Source organism: Diuraphis noxia, unplaced genomic scaffold, assembly GCF_037042655.1.
Source record: "Diuraphis noxia isolate RWA-SAM2 unplaced genomic scaffold, SU_Dnox_SAM2 contig0004, whole genome shotgun sequence".
Taxonomy (NCBI): Eukaryota; Metazoa; Arthropoda; class Insecta; order Hemiptera; family Aphididae; genus Diuraphis; species Diuraphis noxia.
This window is the reverse complement of record NW_028301714.1, coordinates 65,155,988-65,179,023: the sequence shown is the minus strand read 5'-3', so window position 1 is coordinate 65,179,023 and position 23,036 is coordinate 65,155,988. Positions and strand designations below refer to the sequence as shown.

The following is a 23,036-nucleotide window of genomic DNA, read 5'->3' as shown; positions in this document are numbered from 1 at the left end:
AATCCAGTATTTTGTCGTAAACTTTGTATGGTAGATGAGATGCCGTATTTTTAATCATCAGATCTTGTGACATCGTTTTATTCTTAATCCTGCCATGATAATATACCGATAAAGTTCGTGTAATTTTTTTTCTTTTCACTGCAATAATCGAAAATTACAGCGCAAAGTTTAAGCGTAAAAGATAATGAACATGCAAATCTTAAATAATGACTGCAGTAATAAAAATTTGTGCATTTTAAGGAATGATTAAATTAAGATTTTATTTTACATATATATTTTTAAAAATATAAAACCCATAACAGCTATGTATGATCTGGTACTATTCTTAGTAACCGTGTCGCCGTGCTATTATTTTTGTTTTCTCTATTTGCTGTTGCTCAAAAAATAAAATTTTAAGAACAAACGCAAACACTATTGCTCACGTATAAATCTGTTAACTTAATTGCACTTAACTTCAAAATACAAGGGCATAATAAAAGAATAATTTATTAATCAGTTTTTGTTGTTTTCAAGCATTAAAATCATTATTAATAATATATTATACCTTTTAACCTTTTAAATGATTAGGTAGGTTAGTTACTCTTAAATTCTATTCTGTATTTACAAAGGTATTTTAAATGAAATATTTAATGTCGATATAATGTCGATATAATGTTTAAATTATTTGTTTTATGTGACAGCTTATATGTGTCGCTGCGATAAATATGTTAAATAAAATTTTTATCAAATAAACGGATAAGTTATAGTTTCTATACGTACCAATATAATTATATTATCCATTGATGCATGTAATTATTGCTAAAATACAGATATAAATTATGATTGTAATTAGTGGTAGTTAAATAATGATAAATTATAAATATTAACCTAATCAAAAATATTGTATTAAATCAATCATTTGTACTTATAGTGATTGAAATTGTGTACATTTGGCTGATGCCATATATTTTTACTAACTAGAAATAATAAATTATTAAAATAACAGTGCATGAAATAATCATAATTTATTTTCATATTATAATGCAAATATACTTAATATAGTGCCTAATTTTCATAATTGTATATTTTAATGAACGCATTTAAATAATTTTACTTTAAGTGAAGCGCATTTGAAATAACTGTTTCTGTTACCTATATATATATATATATATATAATAAGTTCTTCTGCGTGCAAGCGTTTCTTCCGTAACTATTATACTACTGATATGAGGGACCCTTAACTATAATTGCACGCCACTTGATTTATATACTGAAATCGTCACTGTATATGATTTATATTTACATTCATACTTATACCCATATGTATGTATATACATACATGTTATTATTTTTTTTCTGTTCGTCGTATTGCTTTGCCACAATAGCAATAATCCCTTAGAAGGAAAGTCGTGTTTTACACGGGATATAAATAATCCCCATCGCAGTATTGACATAGGAGGACGGTAGGTAGTGGCTCTGGTACGATAGCTTTTGTTTTCCACACACGCACAATAAACGTAGAGCTTTTATCGAGGAGGGAGCGGGTGAGCGGACAAGACGAAAGAGTGTGAACAGAGCGAGAAGAGAATGGACATGCAGAGAGGAACTGATATTATATTGGATGTGCTAGTGAATTTCGGATTTTCCGTGTTACACGGCAATATTTATATAGAAACATATACACAGACACCATGAAAGCCTGCTATCATCCCTATATTGGGGTGGTAGACAAAAGGAATCATAATTTTGTGAAGTCGTTACACGTCGATAGGCGTATGGTATCAATTCATCGTCAATGGTTTTCGCACAAAAGAATAAATTTAATTACTCGTTCGTGAGTTTATGTTTCAAAGTTTGTTTTGGACGTATCGAGAATTCTATTAAAAACTATGGATTATTCCGCGCTATATCGCCACGTTTTGATATGATAACTTATTAATATATACCTATCATGTGCATTAAAACTTAGTGGTAGTTTAACCGTTTTGAAATTGCCGTGTTCTAACAGAGTATCTATTTATACGTTTCAACCGCAGAATTAATTTTAATAGATAATTGTGAACTTAGAAGTTTTCTTTATGCATTATTGTTTCCGAGAAACAATACGAATTCGGCGTGAAATAATACAATGTTTGTATATTGTACAAAAGTGTACTCATATTATATATAGGTATATATTATATATATAGTCGTTAAATTTGCTATTGTTCAATGATGGTCGTTATGACCGATCGTCCCTATGGGGATGGGTTGATGAACATGTATACATATATATATATATATATATATGTATGTATATAGATATATAGATGTATATATAGATATATAGATGTATAATTTGAGTGTTGTTTTTCCACTTCCATACAGTCCTCAACCCCAGAACATTGCCACCCTCACAATACATATTGAGGGTGGAATTTCAGACTATTTGCACGCTGGTAACATTTTGTTTTGACTGATTTGGGTGGTCGTGCGTCTGTGGTTGTGTGCGAGTGATTGAATTAACGCGATGCAGAATGATCGATGTGTAATTTAATTTGGTTTATCATCGTGGTTTCATGTGTCGGAGATAGTTTATAACTAGCAATGTAATTTTCATAAACGCGTTGTGCACAACATAACTCTTTGATCGTAACGTTTTCTGCGCACGAATCGGAGGAAATGCATATTGTATAGCTTCCATAGTTTTTCATGTTTGAATCTTATCGATTGCAATAGCTGCTGTGCATTATACAGAAATATTATTTATTTGTTTTGTGTAAATGACCGCCTTACATCGAAGTGAATTTTTTTTAATTATCTTGTAAAATTATTTATCGTTGTTGGTACCCTTTTTCTTGGTTTAATGATTATTTTGTTCTTGTCACTCTGTATTATTACTTTATCGGAAAGTTTGTACTCAATACGGTAGATAAATTTAATACACTATACAATTTGTGTTTTATTCATAAGGATAATACGGCATTAATAGAATGATTAAAAAAAAAAAAACTATTATTTACCATTTACCAGTTACCACTCACTATAATCACGGGATATGTTGAAAATGAATGGGTAGGTTAGATAATAAATATAATTTTGCGTGCATATTTCGTTTAACATTTTTTGTCGTTTGAGAGTCATATAGTTTATAACGATTTTCTTTTACGGTCGCATGATCTTGAACCGATGACACTGATGGGTACGATTTATGAGATAACAACTGTCAAAACTGTTATGAACTATAAAGTTCTTGTTCGTTGTTTTGTCGTCCCTCGCGTACCTGCACGATACATTGAGAATAAAATATCTGTTGTTATCTGATTCGAGCTTTGAAAATTAATGTTTTCGATCTACGAATATTGACATATCGACCTGGCGTATTGCAATAAATTTATTACATGTATGTCGGATATTTACCTCCAACTTATCATCTAAGGTGTTACTAGGCCACTAGGGCATAATTATTGGTGTGATAATTTCCTCTACGCACACGTTCTCCATATAGTTTGTACATTATAGTCACAAGTGGCTTATTATAGATATGAATTTACATTAATATTTTATTATTTACACTATAATATACAAATTACAATTTTATATTTTTTTAAATTTATTTTCAGTAAATCGTGTATCTTTAATAAATTGACAACATCTATTTATTTCAATATGAAGGATAGCCAAATCTTAGAAATAGTATTCATTCAGCATACTCGTCGTTCTTAGCAAATTTTTTTCCGAATAGTTTTCGTGACCATTCTTTTTTTTTCAATTGGAATATTTGATAGTGCTTTAAAAATACTTTAAAAGACTTAGCCCACATCCCAAGTTTCTTTGAATTACGGATTATGATTGTCATGCCTTTCTTTCTTATTTTCACCTTCAACACACCTTCAATTTTTTTTTAAATTTTTTTTATTAATTTATTATTATTTATGAGTTTATATAAAAAACGTTTTCGTTTGATAAAGGTGCGTCCAAAAATTGAAAGCTCGAATTCAGGCGGAAACTTGATTAAAAGTAGATTGTCCTTGGTGTACCTTTACCTTAGTGTGTGTGTGTTTTTTCAACCCACCTCTACTCGAATGCATCTCCTATCTACAAAAGGCTCTGAATCAATAGAGGGGGTGGATGCCCTCGGATGTTTTGCAAAAGCTTTTATGTCGAGCGACAAAATTTAACGAAAAATACGTTCAACGCGTTTATTTATACGGTCCCGTTGCATCGATAAACACAAACTGCGCAGAGTTCCTTTTTAATTAACTTCTGTAACAAAATATGTGCTATATAGGTAAGTACACATCGGTAAGATTATAACATTATTTTCTCGGTGTTAAAATTTTTTTTTTGGTCATATAAATCTCTTGAATGATGTTTATCAACTTACAAGTTTGTTTTGTTTTACCTTTAACAATCATTCCGCAACGATATTCCGTTTTCAAAAATAATCTGATTTCATGCATTTTACCAACATAATTTTTTTTTTTTTTAATTTGATTTCATCATATTCTATTAACATATTACGTTATAACTTTTATTGATTTTTTATCATTTGACTATTTTGTATTAATGTTGTGTTTATTTCTTGTAGTCAAGTTTCATTTAGTAAAGTATATAATATGGTTTATTCGGTTATTAATAATAGTTGTTTTTTACTTGATTACATGTGTTGTATTCTCTTTGAAAATTTTGAACGTAAAATTATATAAATTATACTCTCAACGTCACAATATTTCTTAAGAAGGTTCACAATTCATTTCATTGCAATATTTATTATTTGAAGTCCGGCCAAACGAAAATAAACAGTATATCGTTATATTATTAGGTATAAAAATATAATATATATATATTGTGCCTCTGCTATACCTAATTTTTGTTTTGTTTTTTTTTTTTTTTTTAATGTTACTAGAACAACAATTTTCTCAAGGTTTTTTGGCAACTTATTCCGACAGAACATATAATACAAAGCGAGGTTTCAGAATATTCTGGAAATAAACTTACCTGTTGAACATTGAACACCAAGCGTCTACGTGTTATTACATATTATTATAAGAGTTCGTCATCAGTGCTCACAGTGTTAAAATAATAATAATATAGTTATACACCGTTCTTTCCGCAACTCCCATTTATACCTTTTTGTTTATACATTCTCATTTTTCCGACCTTTCCGGATCTTAGTGATTTCCATAGCAACCGCACACTTTCTTTACTTACCCACCCATATATACCCGGCCAGGACTCGAATCTTTTGGATTTCAATCGCATGATCCTGGCCCGCGTGAAACGGGATTTATAATGCGCACACAATGCTATTAGCAAAATTCACTTCCGATATGCTTATTCGCAACAGCTGCCTGTGTTGTCATATTTATTTCCCTGCCACTATACATAGGTGCAGTATAGTTTTGACATTTCGAGCAACTGTCGAACACCGTCGGTATATTATATATGTATTATAGCTAGTTGGTCTACATTTGTGCGTGCCGGTGCTGCAGCGTTTCAACGTTAGAATTAGCAAAACTTTTTATAAACGCGTTACAGGCGCGTGTTCGTGTCGAAAAATATTTGTAAAACAATATTTTAATCGACATACATATACATATATATATTATTAACTTGCTATTTCTTGTTATATTTTCTCTCTCTTTTTATATTATTATTCCACGAAATGTGCATGTCAACTCCAGATCGCATCTACCATTGAGTTAAATTAATAAAATGACAAATTCACGCAAAACATTTTTATAGCAGCTTATCTTATATTTATCATACTTCGAATTCAAACACACAATGTGTCTAGATTTTTTCAATAAATTTTCTTTCGTATAATAAAAAATAACTGAATATTATTACAAACACCATATAATATTTGTCGTGCTGATAAATGTAAAAATGTGCTTAAAGATTTCATAAATCACAGGCACACGTATAAAGAACTATAAAAGGTAATAATAATTTTTAGGTACGACAAAAGTTCTTGTAAATTGAAATTCTATGATTACATGGACGTATAAAATATCTCGTACTTACACAAGTTATAGTATTTGATAATATATTATATGAAACAAAACCAACATTTGTATACAATGTATACGCCTGTGTTATTTGTCTATACGCATTCTGCTCTAATGTTGTTTAGTATTTTTCCCCGTCTAAGTAACGAACAATTAAGTAACATCAAAGATCGTGTTGGTTTAACATGGATAATGTCAACTGTCATTTAATTATAATTGTGCGTCTGTGTAGAATTATATAGTCGTGTTTTTGCCAAAAATAATAAGAATGAGACGTATTATCGAGTATAAGTTGTTAAGGTTTACAGATTTGTTCGACATTTTTAATCGGACAATTAGCTCAATGAAAAGTGTTAGTGATGCTCTGAAGTGGTGGACTCCAGATCCAAAAATTCCCTGTTAAAGTGTGTCAAATTTATCGAAAATCAAAACGAATTACCCCCCTCCCCTTTGACTCCTTTAAAAGATCTCATTTGTGCAATCAATTTTTTTTATTCCTGATAATTTGTGACTCATATACAAAAAATATAGGCGTTTGTATAAAGAGGAAACAATATTTTAATATATAGTATTTTGTTCTCTCACGCGTATAGCCCGTATAGGTACATTTATTATTGTATTACATATATATTTTTATATTTTTCAACCGTTGGCGATGACACTTTTACGACGGTGCCTAGAGTCTGGGTTTTATGTTCTATAACCTATATATTTTTTATTTTTTTTTTTTAATCAAAACATTCTTAATCCTTATAATAATTCTTAAACGATCTAAAACAAATTAACAACGTTTTATAATACTAGTATTTATAATCAATTACAATTGTAAGTACTAATATTATGTAAATATTTTACCCGTCAAATTACGCGGTCTCTACAATGTTAATTTAATATGAAAATTTCTTTTTAGCATAGAACTGTAAACTTATAATCGAGATATTCATCGAATTTTTGACCAAATGTTTTTATTAGTAATTTATTTTCGAATAATGAGCCCTGTGGTTTTCTCTTTTATAGCTTTATTTATTTTTATCGTCTACGTAATCATAATTCATAATATTTTTCCATATATATTGCACTTAATATAAGAGGTAACTATTTTTTTTTACACATTACCTCTGCAGGTAGACTGCAGGTAAAACTTCTAAATGTTTAAAATTAACTGTAATCGATTCTATAATTATGTATTATGTCTTTACTCAATGAGTACCTTATGATCTGTCTTTGGTCGAATCGTAGCAGTAGGTCGTAATGCAGTTTAAATATATTAATATATATAACTGTCTCCGTTTGCTGTCTGGTATACGACTACACTACTTAACGCCCAGAATAATTATTATATGAGATGTCGGTTTTAGACTTAGCCGGAAGTAGATATCATATATATATTGCTGTACTCTAGCGCGTGTCGTCCGGATCTATAAATACCGGAATGGCGTCAACGCTGTACCGGCTGTAACGCGCGCGTGTGACAAAATATATTATATATATATATATAAAATACTATACAATATATATATGTATGTGTGTGTTCGGATGCGACAGCGGTCTGCGACCGTAATATTATTATTATACGGTCATGGCGAAATACGTCACCACGACTGTGGTGCAGTCGTATTTTATTTATCTTTTTGTAGCTCTTTTTCATCATCTTTTTTTTTATTCTTATTATTATTTTGCGGCTTTTCAAAATAAAACACCTGAACTGATGATGATATTGCGAGCGAGTCGCGTTCTATAATGGAACTTTCGTTATATATAACACAATGAAACGCGTTGATATATTATTATTATTGTTTTTTTTTATATATACTAGATATACGAAATTTCTATACTCGGCTAAAAGAAAAATACAATAATCGAAATGTATCATAAACGAACGGCATTTTTTAACCGTCGACGGCTCTTGTAAATATTATAACAAGACGTACATAATTTGTTTTTCGTTTTAAAGGGAGTGTGAGCATGCCTGCGAACGAAACGTTTTGTTTGCGGGACGAAAACAGTTATTCGGAATAATATTACGGTCGGAAAACGACCGCGGGCGTTTTAGCTGCTATTCGCAAGAGGCACGTGACGATCGCATATTATTTATTGCAGTAAATATCGATCGATTTTAGTCATTGTTGTTTTGTGTTTTATGTTTCGAAAAAATGACACTCAGATTTCAATTTTTTTTTTAAATATTTAGATAAAGTACACATATTTATAAAAATGACCCTAGTATAAAACGTGTTTGTTTTTCTGTTTTAATTTGTACAAAGGGATATTTTTTCAGCATAAAAAGTATTTTAAATTACTGAAATTATGAAAGCGTTTTACTTTATTATTTTACTTAGCATTACAATTATTTACTTAATATAACATTATGCATCGAAGTTATTTTATAAATGAGACTAAAAATGTATTTAAATTAAACAAAAATGTATTTACTTATCTAAAGAATTTTCTTTTTATTGCAAAAGAAAATTTACCGATTTCTGTAATTCTCTTCAATTTTACTTCAGTTAAAATGAATATTAATAAATAATTTAAAAATATTCTAGTCTTACTAAAAAATAATGAACTTTTATGTATATTTAATAGGTATATTCATTACAATAAAATATTATAAAAATATTGTTTTTTGTAATCGTTCAGTGCGACTTACGTATTATTATATTTTGGTTGAAATAAATTTCTTTGGAATAGTTATAGTTATGAATATATGATAGGTTTAGTAATTTTTTTTTTTTTTTATTGATCACAAAAAAACATCGACAGCAAAGGCCATTAGTTACAGAAAGTTAAAAGATATGTATGAATAAGTGTTTACAACGATATTTACAAAGATGAGTTATAAATAAAATGGAACGTACATTTTTAAAATATATGATTGTACAATTTGGAGTGTTTTAAAAAATTCAATAATTTAGTTTGCATTTGTTTTCGAGAACAGGTCTGTCAATTGTCACTTATGCTCAATGTTATCGTATTATTATGGTAATAAGTGATATTATCCATAAAAAATAAAAAGTGAACTAAACGTGTCGTTAAAAATAATAATAAAACCGTAGAAAAACAACCCATTAGACTCTATCTACAATACGATTATTTTTTAAATTTAATAATCATAATAAAAGTTTATCGTGAAACGTGCACCTATATAAACTGTAATTAAAATACGTTTTATGCGTTTTTGTTATTTTTTCTGTTTTAAATTGTTTAACTGGTAGTACCTACTACCTGTGTTTTAATTATATGTTGCTTAGGTGCTTGATTAAATTTTCAGGTGATTACACAAATTTACTAATTTGTATTCACTCGTTTCGGCCTCACGGTACAAGCGTATAACTACTGTAATAACTGGTATTTTTTCTCTCACTCGCAGTGGTGTATAAGTATAAAAAAATAAAAAATATATATTTGATGATGTTGGAGTTTTGAAAATTAATTTATTTTGACATTGATTGAAGAAAATAAATGAGTAAATATTGGAAACGCGCGCGCGCGCCCCCGCACACACACACACACACGCTTCTGCTGCTATACTATGTTAAATAATAGATGTAAACTTTAGATAGAATCGAAAACTTATAGAGATAAATGTTTCTTTGGAAAGTTGTTCTTGGACAAGTTTACTAGAGAGGAACGTCGCTATTGAGAAAATACTTAAACATTATTTTAATTACAAAGGCATTTGTTTTCGATCGGCATCGCCTTATTGTTCAGCAGTATTCGACAATACCGCTATTGGTTCAAGAGTATGTATTTGGTATACTTAAGTATATACAAAGTGATACATCAAGCATGCTTATCCTCATATCTTTGCCTTAAATTATTAATTTTTTGAAATTTTTAAGTACGTATACACACCTATACTTATACTTAACTATTTTTATCAAAAATCATCTTAGATATAAGGAGCGTCATATGAGAACAATATACAGACTAATTTTTTTCTGTAAATTGTTAATCGGACTGATTTTCATTAAACTTCCTGTAACTAAATCAAAATTTGAACTTATAGTTTCAGAGTTACGTCGTGTTGTAAAAGTATTATAATAGGTCCATAATATGGAAGACTTTTAGAAAATATGGCGGGGGGAGGGCGCAATGATGGTTTTACAATTACATACATACGTTTATAGTGATTAACATGAATTTATGAATATTTTATAATTTGAAAATGTTAGAAAAACCAATTTTTAGTCCTTTAGTGTATAGTTAAAATATTTCTGAAACTATTCGTTTGCATTTTGATTTAAATATTCGTGAATATTTTCAATAAAATCGTCTGTTTCATTGTTTGTACATAGGAAAGCCCGTTAATGATAGTTTATCCCGTGTCACTGGACACTCCTTAATAATGGCGTAAAAAGTATTTTATTGAAATAATTAAGATTCTCAAGTAAAATTTCAATAAATCAATGAATCACAGGAAAACATGGTAGTGAGCGTGAATCAACCTACAGTACATTGTGTCTTATATACACATATGACTTATATACATAATAAGTATCAATCCAACTATATACTAAGTATATAAAGTGTGTAGTTGACGGGTTTTATGGGTTCCAGCATAATAAAGAAAGTGGAAAATGAATGTTTTATGCTAACGCGTCGCCATCATACACATATTCGTATGTTTATGTGTATGAAATTATATATTAAATGATATTGCGTTTATAATCAAAATATTCGGTGACAAAGTTTTTTTCCAGTCGCTCAACCGATTTTTTCCCCCAGCTTATATAACAGTAATAATAAGTTATGCTTTCAGGAATGTGTATTCAAATCCTCCCCGTTCTCGTAAATACCAATGGGCCTCTCGAGACATGCCGGCTAAACGTAAAGGAAAAGAAAAAACCATTCACCCATAATAGTAGTCCTATATTTTTTTACCTTCTTCAGAAAAGCACACAAATTTAGAAGGTGTAACGTAGATATAGTTTTTTTTTTTTTTATTATTATTATTGTAACCGTTACAATGTGGTGACAATTTTTTATAGAAGCGTATCAACAAATCGGTGTTGACTATTCGATTACCGAACAGTGTATATGTATGTATAATACATATATATATATATATATATATATATATATTTGAAAGTCTGTCCGCATTCACCAAGAAGTAGATAAGAATAAATAACGTTAGAATAGGGTTTTATTCTTATTCATGTACACCTGTATAATATATATAAATATTTTATCGCTTACAGCAGCGTGGGAGGGTTGATTTTTTTTCGGTAATCGACCGGCAGCAAATATTTTGTTCAAAAGTCAGCTTAAAAAATGTTTTTAAGTGTTCGTCCCCTTTGCAGCTTTACGGTGAAAATGATCGACGAATGGTGTTATGTGCCGCAACGCAAACATTAAAATATATTTGGTAATATACTAATATTCTTTACGAAAATGCATTTCCAATAAATGTCTTAACAATAAATATCCAGCGTCTGATCACCTCTGGATTACTGCAATGGGATACTACATTTTGTGGCTTGAATATTCAAAGGCAAAAATATATTTATATTTTTCTAATCTTTTTATTTTTAATTAGCAGACAGCCATGGTCCTATACCTTTTCTTTGTTATAATATATAATATAATAATATAGGCACATGTAATATTATTCGTTATTATTTATAATCATTTTCGAAAATGCTGCTTGATGGTGCGATTAATAATAAATTTTATTTTATACGAAAATAAGCTGAAATCTTTTTTAGACTAAATTACATTCATTCCCACTTGATTAATTAATTAAAGCCTTTTTATACGATAAAATGGTAATTTATGTACTGAATGTTAAAACAAAAAGGGTTACTTAATATATAGGTATTGATTTAAACTATCAGAATAATTAATTTGTGTTCCTAAAATATATACTATTAGTTGTTAAATATCGTGTTAGTATCAATAATAATTATTTATTTTTATATAATTTTTTACCATCGAATTTTTCTAAATCCACGTTCTTTAAGTGGGTTATATATTATGTACCTACATAAAATGTATTTTGTCGATTTCAAAATCTAATAATGGTAACTGCATATATAGTGTTTTTTTTTTTACACGTTTTCAAAATATATTTTGACACAGCCGCTGTCATGTGTAAACCTTTTATATAATATATATATATATGTATGTATATGTTATATTAGATTTTGTTGTACGGCAGTGATGTGTAAGATAGTGATGGTTGGTAATATTTGACGACACGGTGCGTTGTCAGTTAATACCTAATGTGACCAACGACATGTCATTGAAGTTTAATACGAGTTGAGACTTAGGAAATCGAATAAATATTATGTATTTAACACGTGATATTGTAACGTGAGTGAGACACTGTTCTTTGAATGGTAGTCTTTAAGAACATATTTATGCTTACAATTTGAGTAGTATATCTGTATGTCTAAGCTGTCTGATTACAACTATCAACGTGAAAATATTTTTAAAAAAATCTTTACTCTCTATCACTGCAGTACACGCTTTTAATTTAAACAATATATTTTTTCTGAAAATATTGATTGATATCATGTAAAATAGTGGGTTCCAAAGTGGGCTCCCTGGGTGCCCTGCAGGGTCCTGAGTAACCGCTTTGTCTTTACGGTGGTTCCGTAGGACATTATTTAAGTCTAAAAATTAATCGGAAACCTAAATATGACGGTAGCTTCATATTATTATTGTTGTTATATTATTCAAATTTTGATTAAAATGGGCCATATTTAATATTGATAAAAAACGCTACGAGTTAATTAATTTTGGAAAACCTCTGAAATATTTTATAAATCACAAGTCTATTGAAATAGAATGTAAGGATTAGTACCTAACGTATAATTTTTTCGGTATCAAAAATTTAAATGCTAATATACTATATGTTTAACCGATGATATTACATGGTTAGTTATACCAAAGTAGTATCGATTGATATGATTGATATTTAAATTAATTTTAATCTATCTAAAGATAAAAATATTTTGTCACTGAATAGAAAATTAAAATGTGGGCAGCATTTTAAAATAATTATAAAACCTAAAAATGTACCATGTTTAAAAATATTTACATATAGTAAACAATTTTGCGATTACTCAGAGTTTTAATTATGAATAATAGTGGATATACTTCAAGTTGTTTGAAAACATTTTTGTTCTTCCAAAAAGAGATATAATAAATTGACCGAGAAAATATGAGTGTAATCTTACTTAGGAAAAAAAAATGATCTTGTATATATCAATTTAGTGTATAAAAGCAGCGCCAAACAGATACGACAGGCCGGGCCAACGCAGTAGGTATTATTATTATACATCCTGTTCGCCACGGTTATATACTAATATTATGCTCCGTTCGCCATCATGCAGTGTGGTATATAATATATTTTCGTAAAAAATCGAACGGCGCCCGCAAAGGACCTACAAAACACTCGCGTAACATTATGCTCGCGCGGAAAATAATGAAATGGGTAAATAAAACGGGAAAAATGATTAAAACGTAATTTATTAAAACGCAAAAAGCTATTCGTTATGTGCGCGTAATGGAATTCCGAAAAGCTGTCGCCACCGGCGGCAGCGGTGAGCTCTGTGCAAACGCTATCGTAATATTAATTTTTCCTCGTCGAATTTTGGGAACCGATTTCTTTTTTTTTTTTCGGGTAGTCGACGGATTTAATCTCGTGATGTGTCGTAGTTTACCGTCCATTTGCATTGAATTTATTTTTACAATATGTTTAATTGCTCTTAATACACTTTCACGCCGTCTATTTGGGTTTAGTCTGTTAGTAAGAGTATAAAAGTCGCATTAAGTAGGATTTAATTTTGTTATTCGTTATTTCGAAGTGATATTTTTTTTTATGTATCTATGTAACCAAAACAAATGTGTTATTTTTGTCTTAAATTAATATTGAGATTTAAATGTATTATTATATTCAGAAAAAGTATTTTGCCTTCATGTGAAATAAACTTGACGTCTCCTTATGCATCTAAGCAATATAATATTTATTCGTTTTATTGTGTATAGTAATAATGATTCAAGTACCTATTGTTATGTGTTTCATACAGATATTAAAAAGAGAAAAATAAGTATTTTAAAAATGAAAAATCCTTAACTAGATGTCATATATACTATCCGAGGGACAAAAGCTATACATTGTATATTATTACATAATAATAATATGAAAATAATAGAATAAAAAATCCGTCAAAACCAACGAAACGTATTTATATTAAAGAATGATTCTGTATACATTGTAAATACATTGCTTTTATGTATGCGTATATATCATATTATTTGATATTATGCAACTCTAAGAGTACGATATGCAGCTGCTATACACGACTATGAAACTTCTGTCACATGTTGTATAGATATATAAGTCCCCTAAACTTGTGGTGGTCCCGGCGATACCTAATGAACTATATATGTTATCTCCAACTGATTGCCCCAAACCAATGTTGCTAGATGCTATATATCGCATTGTTACATAATAATATATTTTTCAGGGTTCCAATAACATGCCTAACCTGACCTAACCTGCAGAAACACTCCTCTTTTTCATGTCCCTGCATCTTTCTCTAATTATATCTGATCAATTTCACCTCTATTCATATATTTTAAGGCTTTGCTGTCCTTATCGATTTAATTAAAAAATCGAACTTTCATCGGCCCTTGTTTCTGATTTTTGTTTATACAATTTTTTATCATGAAACTTTATATGAAATTTATTATTATTTTTAAGCATTGTAAATTTTATTTTATCTATATAGGTATATAGACAATAATACGTAAAAAATGGTTATTGTTCATATAGCTTATAGGTACTCGCGTGACATTATTAAATGGGTTAATAATATATAGGTATTAATATAGGTCAAAAAAATCATGTAAAAATCAACGAAAGATTTTAATATTATACAACGCAAATGTATGCAAATTTCCTATATACATATAAATATCATATTATGAGGTTCTAATGAGCGGACAATGCGCTTCGTCCTGTGCACGTCGATGCAACTGCATCGATCACAGCACGTACGGTATGATGGCTTTCCTTTCTCGGGGGTAGTCCCGGAACTTTTCTTGATACCACCGGTGGCTGATAAGCGCTATCTCGAACTGATTGCCCCACACGAACGCAATCACGTACTTCCATCCGGTGCCGCCCCACAGCACGACGTACCAGGCGCCGTACATGACCACCTCGGTGAGCATCTGTGGACTAGAGACGAGGTCGAACAGTCCACCGGTGATCATGATGTGCTCGTGCGTAACCACCCGACCGCCGCGCTTCCTGGCCTCGGCCAGCGCCACGTTGGCCCTCCACTGTTCGCGGTACGCCCAGGCGAATACCAGCAGGGCCCCAACCAGCCGGACAGACTCCAAGGCGCTGGACTGTTGCTTGCCCGCCGTCGCTGCGACCGGCGCCTCGGCCAGCACGGTGACGATGGCGCCTGCGTAGTGCATGTAACCGGACGCGTAGTACCACAGCCCGATCGCCGTGTCCGAGAACACGTTTACGCGGTACGTTTCGTACGTCCGCTTGGCGCACTGGAGCACGAACATGCCGACGGCCGTGGACGCGGCGGCCGAGCTGTACGACGACTCCGGCCGCCGGACAGGGTCCCACAGCCACCGGCGGCACCACGCGGCGGCCGACGGCCACGGGGTGCTCGCCGCGTACTCATCTGACAGGGCCAGCGCTGCCATCAGCGACAGGGCTAACGAGAACGCGTAAAAGTGCTTGTACCACCGCTTCGGCACGCTCAGCACACCCGTCGGCTTCGCGCCGCCCGTGATCTTGCCGTACGCGTAAAACTGGGCCACGGCGACCGGCAACCGAGTCGCGTCCATCGACTTGAGCACCAGCGGCACGGCCACAAACACAAACGTCATGCCGACGAACATGACGTTTACGGCGTCCATCGTGCGGCGGCCTGGATGATGACGGATTGCGCGTGACCACGGACTGATGAGTGCGTTCGGGTGGCCGTCAGGTTTTTCGCTTTTATATACGTCATACTGCCGTACACCACCGCCACCGAATACACTTTACACTTGCCCCATTTCCCGTCCTCGTTCTCAGCCACCGACCGCCCCTCGTCGGGACCTGAGACCGTGTCAAGGCCTTGTCTCACACGTATCTACACGTGTCTCGATGAATTTATATACAAAACCGAGCAATTAACACTTCCTCATTATATATTATAATTATTAAGTAGCTGCATGTAGTATGTGCGTATTGTGTGTACATTAAACTAGAATGCGTTTGCAGATTTTTTTAATTTGCCCCAATATAACTATTAAGCTTGTGGCGGGATAAACGAGTTACCACTTTCAGTTTTGGTTTTAACGATAACTCTAATGTCCTTTTACAATAAACACATTTCGCTGAAATTAAAGTTCGTGTAACATAACGGCCATTTTAGTATTTTTATTATTTACACTTTATATTGAAAACAGATTTTTTTAATAAAATGCAATATTATGTGACGTATTGAGTTAAAATTTGTTGAATCCAAACAAACCGAGAACTTTCTCCCGATGTTCGTCTGTGATGTGTTTCTCAAGTAGTATATTTATATTTCGGTTAGATTTTAGGCATTTTTACAGCAATTTCTCGATTTTTCTCGTAATATGCTCGAAACCGGAAAAACACCCTGTATACACGCGCGTGGCTTATAAGACTTATTAATTCGATCGGTTCGTGACACGATGGTCGAGTTTTCTATAAATAACATTACAATATATAAGTAGTTGCAGGTTTCCCACATGTCGTTCCCATCGAATAATAATGATAATAAAAAAAAAAAAAAACGTTTGTTCCTGCGAATGTTGACGACACAACTGCAACAATTTATTACAATATATTATATATACGAGTATTACTATGGGAATATTGGGGATAATTATTTACTACCCACAACTAACAAGCGTGCATAACACCTGAGCATAGTAATATTATAATAATATTCGAAGGCGGTGCGCGATACGGCAATCGATCCGGTGGTGGCGGAAGTCGAGGGGGAAATCAAACTGTCGAGTCGGTTGTGCGACGATGACGGTGACGGTGACGATGACGACTTGTTTTAAGGAAATCCGTTCCCTCGCCACAACTCGCGGTGTATTAAACCTACCTACTTAGAATAATATAATATCTCTGCGTGTAATGTGTATCTTACATCTCCTATTGTAATATTTTATGACTATTAGATCATCGTCGTCGTTTTCGCGGTGGGTGACGATACGGACGCAGAGCACATTTAAAAAATAATAATAAAAAACACATACACTATTACCCACATTATAATAATTATATATTACACGTGTGACGTGCAGGTACATAAACTAAAAATAACAATGTGATTATAGGGCTACCGCCGCCGTCGTCCATCTCGGACGGCAGTGAAAAACTGGCAAATAGCCCAAAAATCGCCTAGTAATTTATCATTTCGTATGTGTTTTTCGTTCTTCTCGGAACGTCCCATTCCCATAAACACACACACACTCATACTATATATATATATATATATACAATGTAAATCTCTCTCTCTTTAGTTCATTGCCACTATATGTATACACACACACACATACGATAGTCCCGCACTTATTTCTTATTTTTGACACACGTTCTTCGCCTTTACATCCCAAGTAAAATATACCTTATATACTTTCCTCGTCATCCTGGCACATAAACATCAGTTTGCAGCGCGCGCGTGACTCGTTGGACGTGATTTTTTTACTGTTAATTTGTAAATTAAAAAAATATACATTTTTTTTTTAACAGACGCCGTGGTAGTCGTACGGTTTACCGGAAATTCGTATACAGCATCATTTAGACATTTCCCTTTCTCCGCTTGCATATAATAGTTATTCTTTTTTTTTTTTTTGTTGTAATTTTCGTTTTTAATTCCGTCACCCCGTCACCGCGCGCTGGATAGAAAACACGGCCGAATAGCGACGAAAAACTGGCAATTAAATTATATAGAACCACCACTTGGTTTTTTTCATAAACTTTGTATATGTATATATATATATATATATGGGTTTTTTCTCGTGATGCGAAGGGTAATATTTTATTTTCGGCGGTCCAATTAGTGGCGCCGAATGAAACCGAGTGGATGTTTATTTTTTGTGTGTTACATCTGTCTCGGAAAAGCACGAAAAACAGAAACAAAAAATAATAATAGGAACTCAAATTAACTGAAACAAATACGTTATTGTAATATGGACCGTGTTTAATTGTCAGTAAACGACCAGTCTCGAATTTTGCTTTGTGTTTCGCGGGATGGGGGAAGGGGGTTTTAGCCACTGTGTCGACACCGTACCACAGAAACTCGTCGTGAACACATACGTAATATATTTATATATTATTGCCTGCCTTAGATGTATACACTTATATACTGGATTATACAAGGACCTAAAACGAATATATACATTAAATAAAAAAGAGGTTTTAACAGATTTCCAAGTAGGTTACGTGATTGGCATATTGATATTTATCGCACGGTAGAGTGGTATCTCAATACGTGTATACTCCAATATATTATTGTGAGGTAATCGTACGAAAACTGTGAGAGTAAATTGTAAAAACAAAAACACAAAGAGGATAAAATATTGTTTTTACCATCCGAGATTTGTATGCAATACACCAACCCCATCTTCCGGTTAAACGACGCGAGTCGGAGCGACGCTACATGCATTTATTATTATTATTATTTATTATATATTATGTGTTGTGTGGTGGTGTAAAGGCACCCGAGGCGATAGTTTAATGCAATATATTTCTTAACCCACTAAACTCACTTACAACAATCACTCCCCCCCCCCCCAAAAAAAAAAAAAAGCCGATACAAAACAAAATTATGTTATCGTATACGTTCGACTGTCGATACATTTTATTGTTAATATTATAATATATTAACTGCAAGCTTGCGACTGCACACTTAGCCGAAAACCTTTTTAGTTTTCATTTTGGAGTGCACTTGTAATACTATTTTAATCATTGTTTATTATTTTGTGAATAATTATTAATAATTAAATTTAAAATATTTTATCAAAATACAGTATGTGCGTACAGGAAATTAAATATAATTAATAATTAATTGATAATACAAGTACGCCGTGATATAATCGAATAGCTGCCTTGCGTTTATTATGACGTACAATATAATAATAAATTTCTGTAGTTTATTTCATTTTTTATTTTGTGTTTACCCAAACCTTTACATTGTTCATTAAGCGCATTATTAATGAGAACCCCGCGAGCTCGTAATAAACCACAGTGTTAAAAATAATAATCAATATTCCAGAACTCGGATAGTGGTGTGTGACAGTACCAATGTGGACAACACAGTTGCTGGACTAGAAGAAAATTGTTGTTATTATTATACTTAATTTTTTTTTTATTTAACTCATTGAAACGTCATTTTTAAATGATGTTATCCCGCCACCGTAGTTTTTAAGGTTTTTATCTCATTACAAATGCGAAACGTTATTACGCCGTACTACTACAATTTTTTATTTAAGTTATCCAAGATTTACACTTTTTATTATTCATCTGCAAATATGTATCTATATTATTAACATAATTTTATTCATCTTAGTAAACGACTTTTAACTTTATTTACCCTGAATAAGTAGATCTTTATCGAGAAAAAGTTTAATTTACATGATTCAACCATTGAGGGAAAAAGAGACATTATTTTTTAAACTTTGAATATCTATCTATATATATGTATATATATTATGTAAAATGTTTTTGTCCGAGTAGAGTTTTTTTTATATTGAAAGTTTTCTGTAGAGTTATTTTCAAGATATTGTGTGTATTACAACGTTTATTTATTCCATTAAAAAGTCATTTTAATTTCCCCTCACTTTCTGAAGTATTTCTGTGGTAAACTACTTAAAACAATTATTCGCCCATTGCCAATTATAAACAATTGTCATTTAAAAATAGATATTTCTTTTTGACATTTGACAACAATATTAATTTATATAATAGTATATGTCGTTAGAAATACTTAATTTGCTACATTTACACTTCTGACAAAACCGTCAAATTAAGATATAATTATAATCGTCAATGTATAGATATCATGCCCTATATATTATTTCACAGTTTTTTTATTTCACGATATTTTTATTTTGCTATTAAATATTCAATAAACGTTTTCATGGAATTTATTATTAAAAATCATTTTAGATCATTTTTCCTTTTTTTACTACCATGACATGTTATATAATATATATTTATATTATATAGTATACTATACATTCAATTGTCAAATCGATATTTTTAACGATGAAAATGTTTTTTATTTTTTTTTATTATTATTATTAATATTATTATGAACCTATATACATTGCGTAGTCATGCTTTGACGCTTTGTCATCGCCATGTACGTAATTTTCTTTGAATTTATTTTCTGAGTTAATGATTGTTTGATGTGTGACAGACCACAGTGAGTTACCACTGCATTTCCAGCTCCTGTGAAATCGTACAATACGCTTTTATGTTTTGTTGCGTATTATATTATTGTTGATAACGAGTAAAAAGGGTTTTTTATATTCAAAACATAATACATCCCAATAAGTTTAAACGCATATTCATAATTTAATAAAGATTATTTTCAGTTATATAATAAAAACCATATAATAATTGATAAATCACGGTAAAGCATATAATATTGCAGGAGAACCTGGAAATAACATTTTTCAGATGTGTCGTGTACACGAAAATATACACTTTGATAACCGTAATACAATTAATATGATATGTATTGATGTTGTTCATATAGAAATAAAAATGTATTATTATTGTTTTCAGTTGTCGGAGTTGGAAAAACGTGTGCTGGAAGCGGAAACGAGAGCCGTGGAAGCGGAAGGAAAAGTGAGTTGCGCAGTCAAACTTGATTAATATAATAAACAGACAAAGTGTTTATCTCTGTTATCGATGTATATTGTATAGGCACCTTACTTATTCTGTATATTATTATATGGTGCATTATCAAACGAGTTTGATTTAAAAGTACACGCAAAAACTGCCCATGTGTTATATTGGATTTAAATACCTATATAATATGCATGATTTCCCATTTTTCTACGACCGAACACTTATCGTGTACATCATTATCATAATACAATATAAGTAGATACCTATATACTTGTAATTTTTTCATAAATCTATGGAGACTTCTACGATTACGCCATTTATGTTCCCGGTCAGTTTTCCGAGTTCGATAATAATATTATGTAGCGAAGAGTAGACCAAAATATAAATTATAATATATACATATATATATATGTGTCTTCCAATAGGTTTGCGAGACAGCGATTTATTTTGTTTTACTGAACGTGTATTATTATTATATTTGGCGGGTACACAATTTATGTCGAAAACATCCAACGTTTATATATATAGTTATTAATTATATAATTAGGTTCGATTCGTGCAGCTACAGCGTGGAGTACTTATGTGATATTTATTTAATTCCGTAATATACGGCGGCGTGGGTCGTCGGTGCCAACGTCATGTTATATAGTTGGGTCGACGTTTCCGAAATGTATATATATATATCGTCCCTCGACGTTTTCCCATGTCAAATATACAAACCAAATATTATTTCTACTCAGTAAAATAACAACGTATAGGTTAAAGCCTGATATTATAATGTTCGTATTACTATTATTATTTTATGATGAAATTTCCATTAGGTGTGTATAATATAATTCATACTATATAGAACAAGCAAGTCGGAAAAAACATACAAATAAAACCAAACAAACATTATTATTATACTTATTATTTTTTTTTTTTTTATTCTATTTTAAATTGTCGCTTTTTCTATGTAGTTTTTCGGACAACCCTTTGGTAAAAAAAAAGTACACTACAATAAAATAAAATGTATGTAATATTATTTGTATCACATTTTAACGCAATGAGACTTCAACCATGTATTAATATTAAACTCAACTTTGTTATCTGGGTTGGCCACAATATGAGTTTATTATAAAATCAATACTAAAGCCCTGCTATCTCTCTTTCTCTCTGAATATAATATATATATATATATATATAGTTTTAAAATATTATATATTATTATATAGTTACAAAACTATCGTTTTCAACATGGTGAACCGCAATAGACGATGGCATTATATAATTGATGATGGACCGACGCAGTTATAGTTTTCCATCATACGTAAGCACTCCTGTTTATGGGCGATTGACGACGCGTTTAGTCATGTCATACTTTACTTTGTATTAGGTATACGTATATAGATCGTCAAAGTTGTAACATGATATTATATTATCTGCTACTCAACTCTCATTTTCAGGTTAATAGGTCGTCATAAAACTACATATATAATACATCCACAATCCACATGAACATAAGAACCGATTCCATTGAAACCGTAATACCGTATACGATATTTATTACGATCACGTATCGTTTAGCGATCGCAGCCAGGTTTCATTCTAAGGATAATACGTGTTTTAATCTATTTATTTTGTAATTGCCGTATAATAGGTTTATTTGTTAAGTACCACATCGGATAAGATCGTTTTTAAATGAGAGATTATGGTGCGTGGGTATACATTTTGTAGAGTATCATGCGAAAATTTGAATCGTGATCTACAATTGATTGTTTCTGCTTTAAAAAAAGTATCTTTATTAAAGGCGTGTACGCAGGGCTAATTTACGATTCTTTATCGATTTTTTTTTAATGTCTTTTTAATTATGCTATATAACTCAAAAGCTATATGAATAATATATATGTATATTGTATAGCCATTATGATTTATTCATACTATTCATAGAATACGAGTAGTTGAATTAACAGATATGCAACCCTCTTACTCATATACTATTTAGTTAGGTACACTGCAGTGTATTTAAAATTGCATATCAATACTGCATATTATCATAACATCCATTTTATTTAAATGTTTAAGATTATAAAATTTCCATTGATTTATCGTTTTAATTAATCGTTAACTTTGTTGTTTTTAATTAATAATTTATTAGTTATGAGTAATGACTAATAAATTGTAAACAAATAAATAACACAATCAACAGTAATTGTTAT

At 31.3% G+C, this 23,036-nt stretch overlaps 2 protein-coding genes and 1 long non-coding RNA gene across 5 annotated transcripts in view; 1 reads left to right on the top strand and 2 right to left on the bottom strand.

Moving 5' to 3' along the window:
- Positions 1–23,036, top strand: part of LOC107171226 (uncharacterized protein CG43867) — a 93,116-nt gene that overhangs the window by 46,158 nt on the left and 23,922 nt on the right. For all 3 annotated transcript variants that reach the window (XM_089225679.1, XM_089225681.1, XM_089225680.1), the window contains one exon: positions 20,773–20,835. In XM_089225679.1, coding sequence (XP_089081805.1) covers positions 20,773–20,835 — 63 coding nt within the window. The remainder of the gene's footprint in view (positions 1–20,772; positions 20,836–23,036) is intronic.
- Positions 1–23,036, bottom strand: part of LOC149056364 (uncharacterized) — a 47,953-nt gene that overhangs the window by 12,339 nt on the left and 12,578 nt on the right. The window lies entirely within an intron of this gene.
- On the bottom strand, positions 14,900–15,912 carry LOC107171225 (polyprenal reductase-like). The gene has a single exon (XM_015521452.2). The coding sequence runs from the start codon at positions 15,867–15,869 to the stop codon at positions 14,970–14,972; it is 900 nt and encodes a 299-aa protein (XP_015376938.2). The 5' UTR covers positions 15,870–15,912; the 3' UTR covers positions 14,900–14,969.

Excerpts from the sequence above, each read along its gene's own strand:
- LOC107171225 (XM_015521452.2), bottom strand. The coding sequence starts at position 15,869 with ATGGACGCCGTAAACGTCATGTTCGTCGGCATGACGTTTGTGTTTGTG.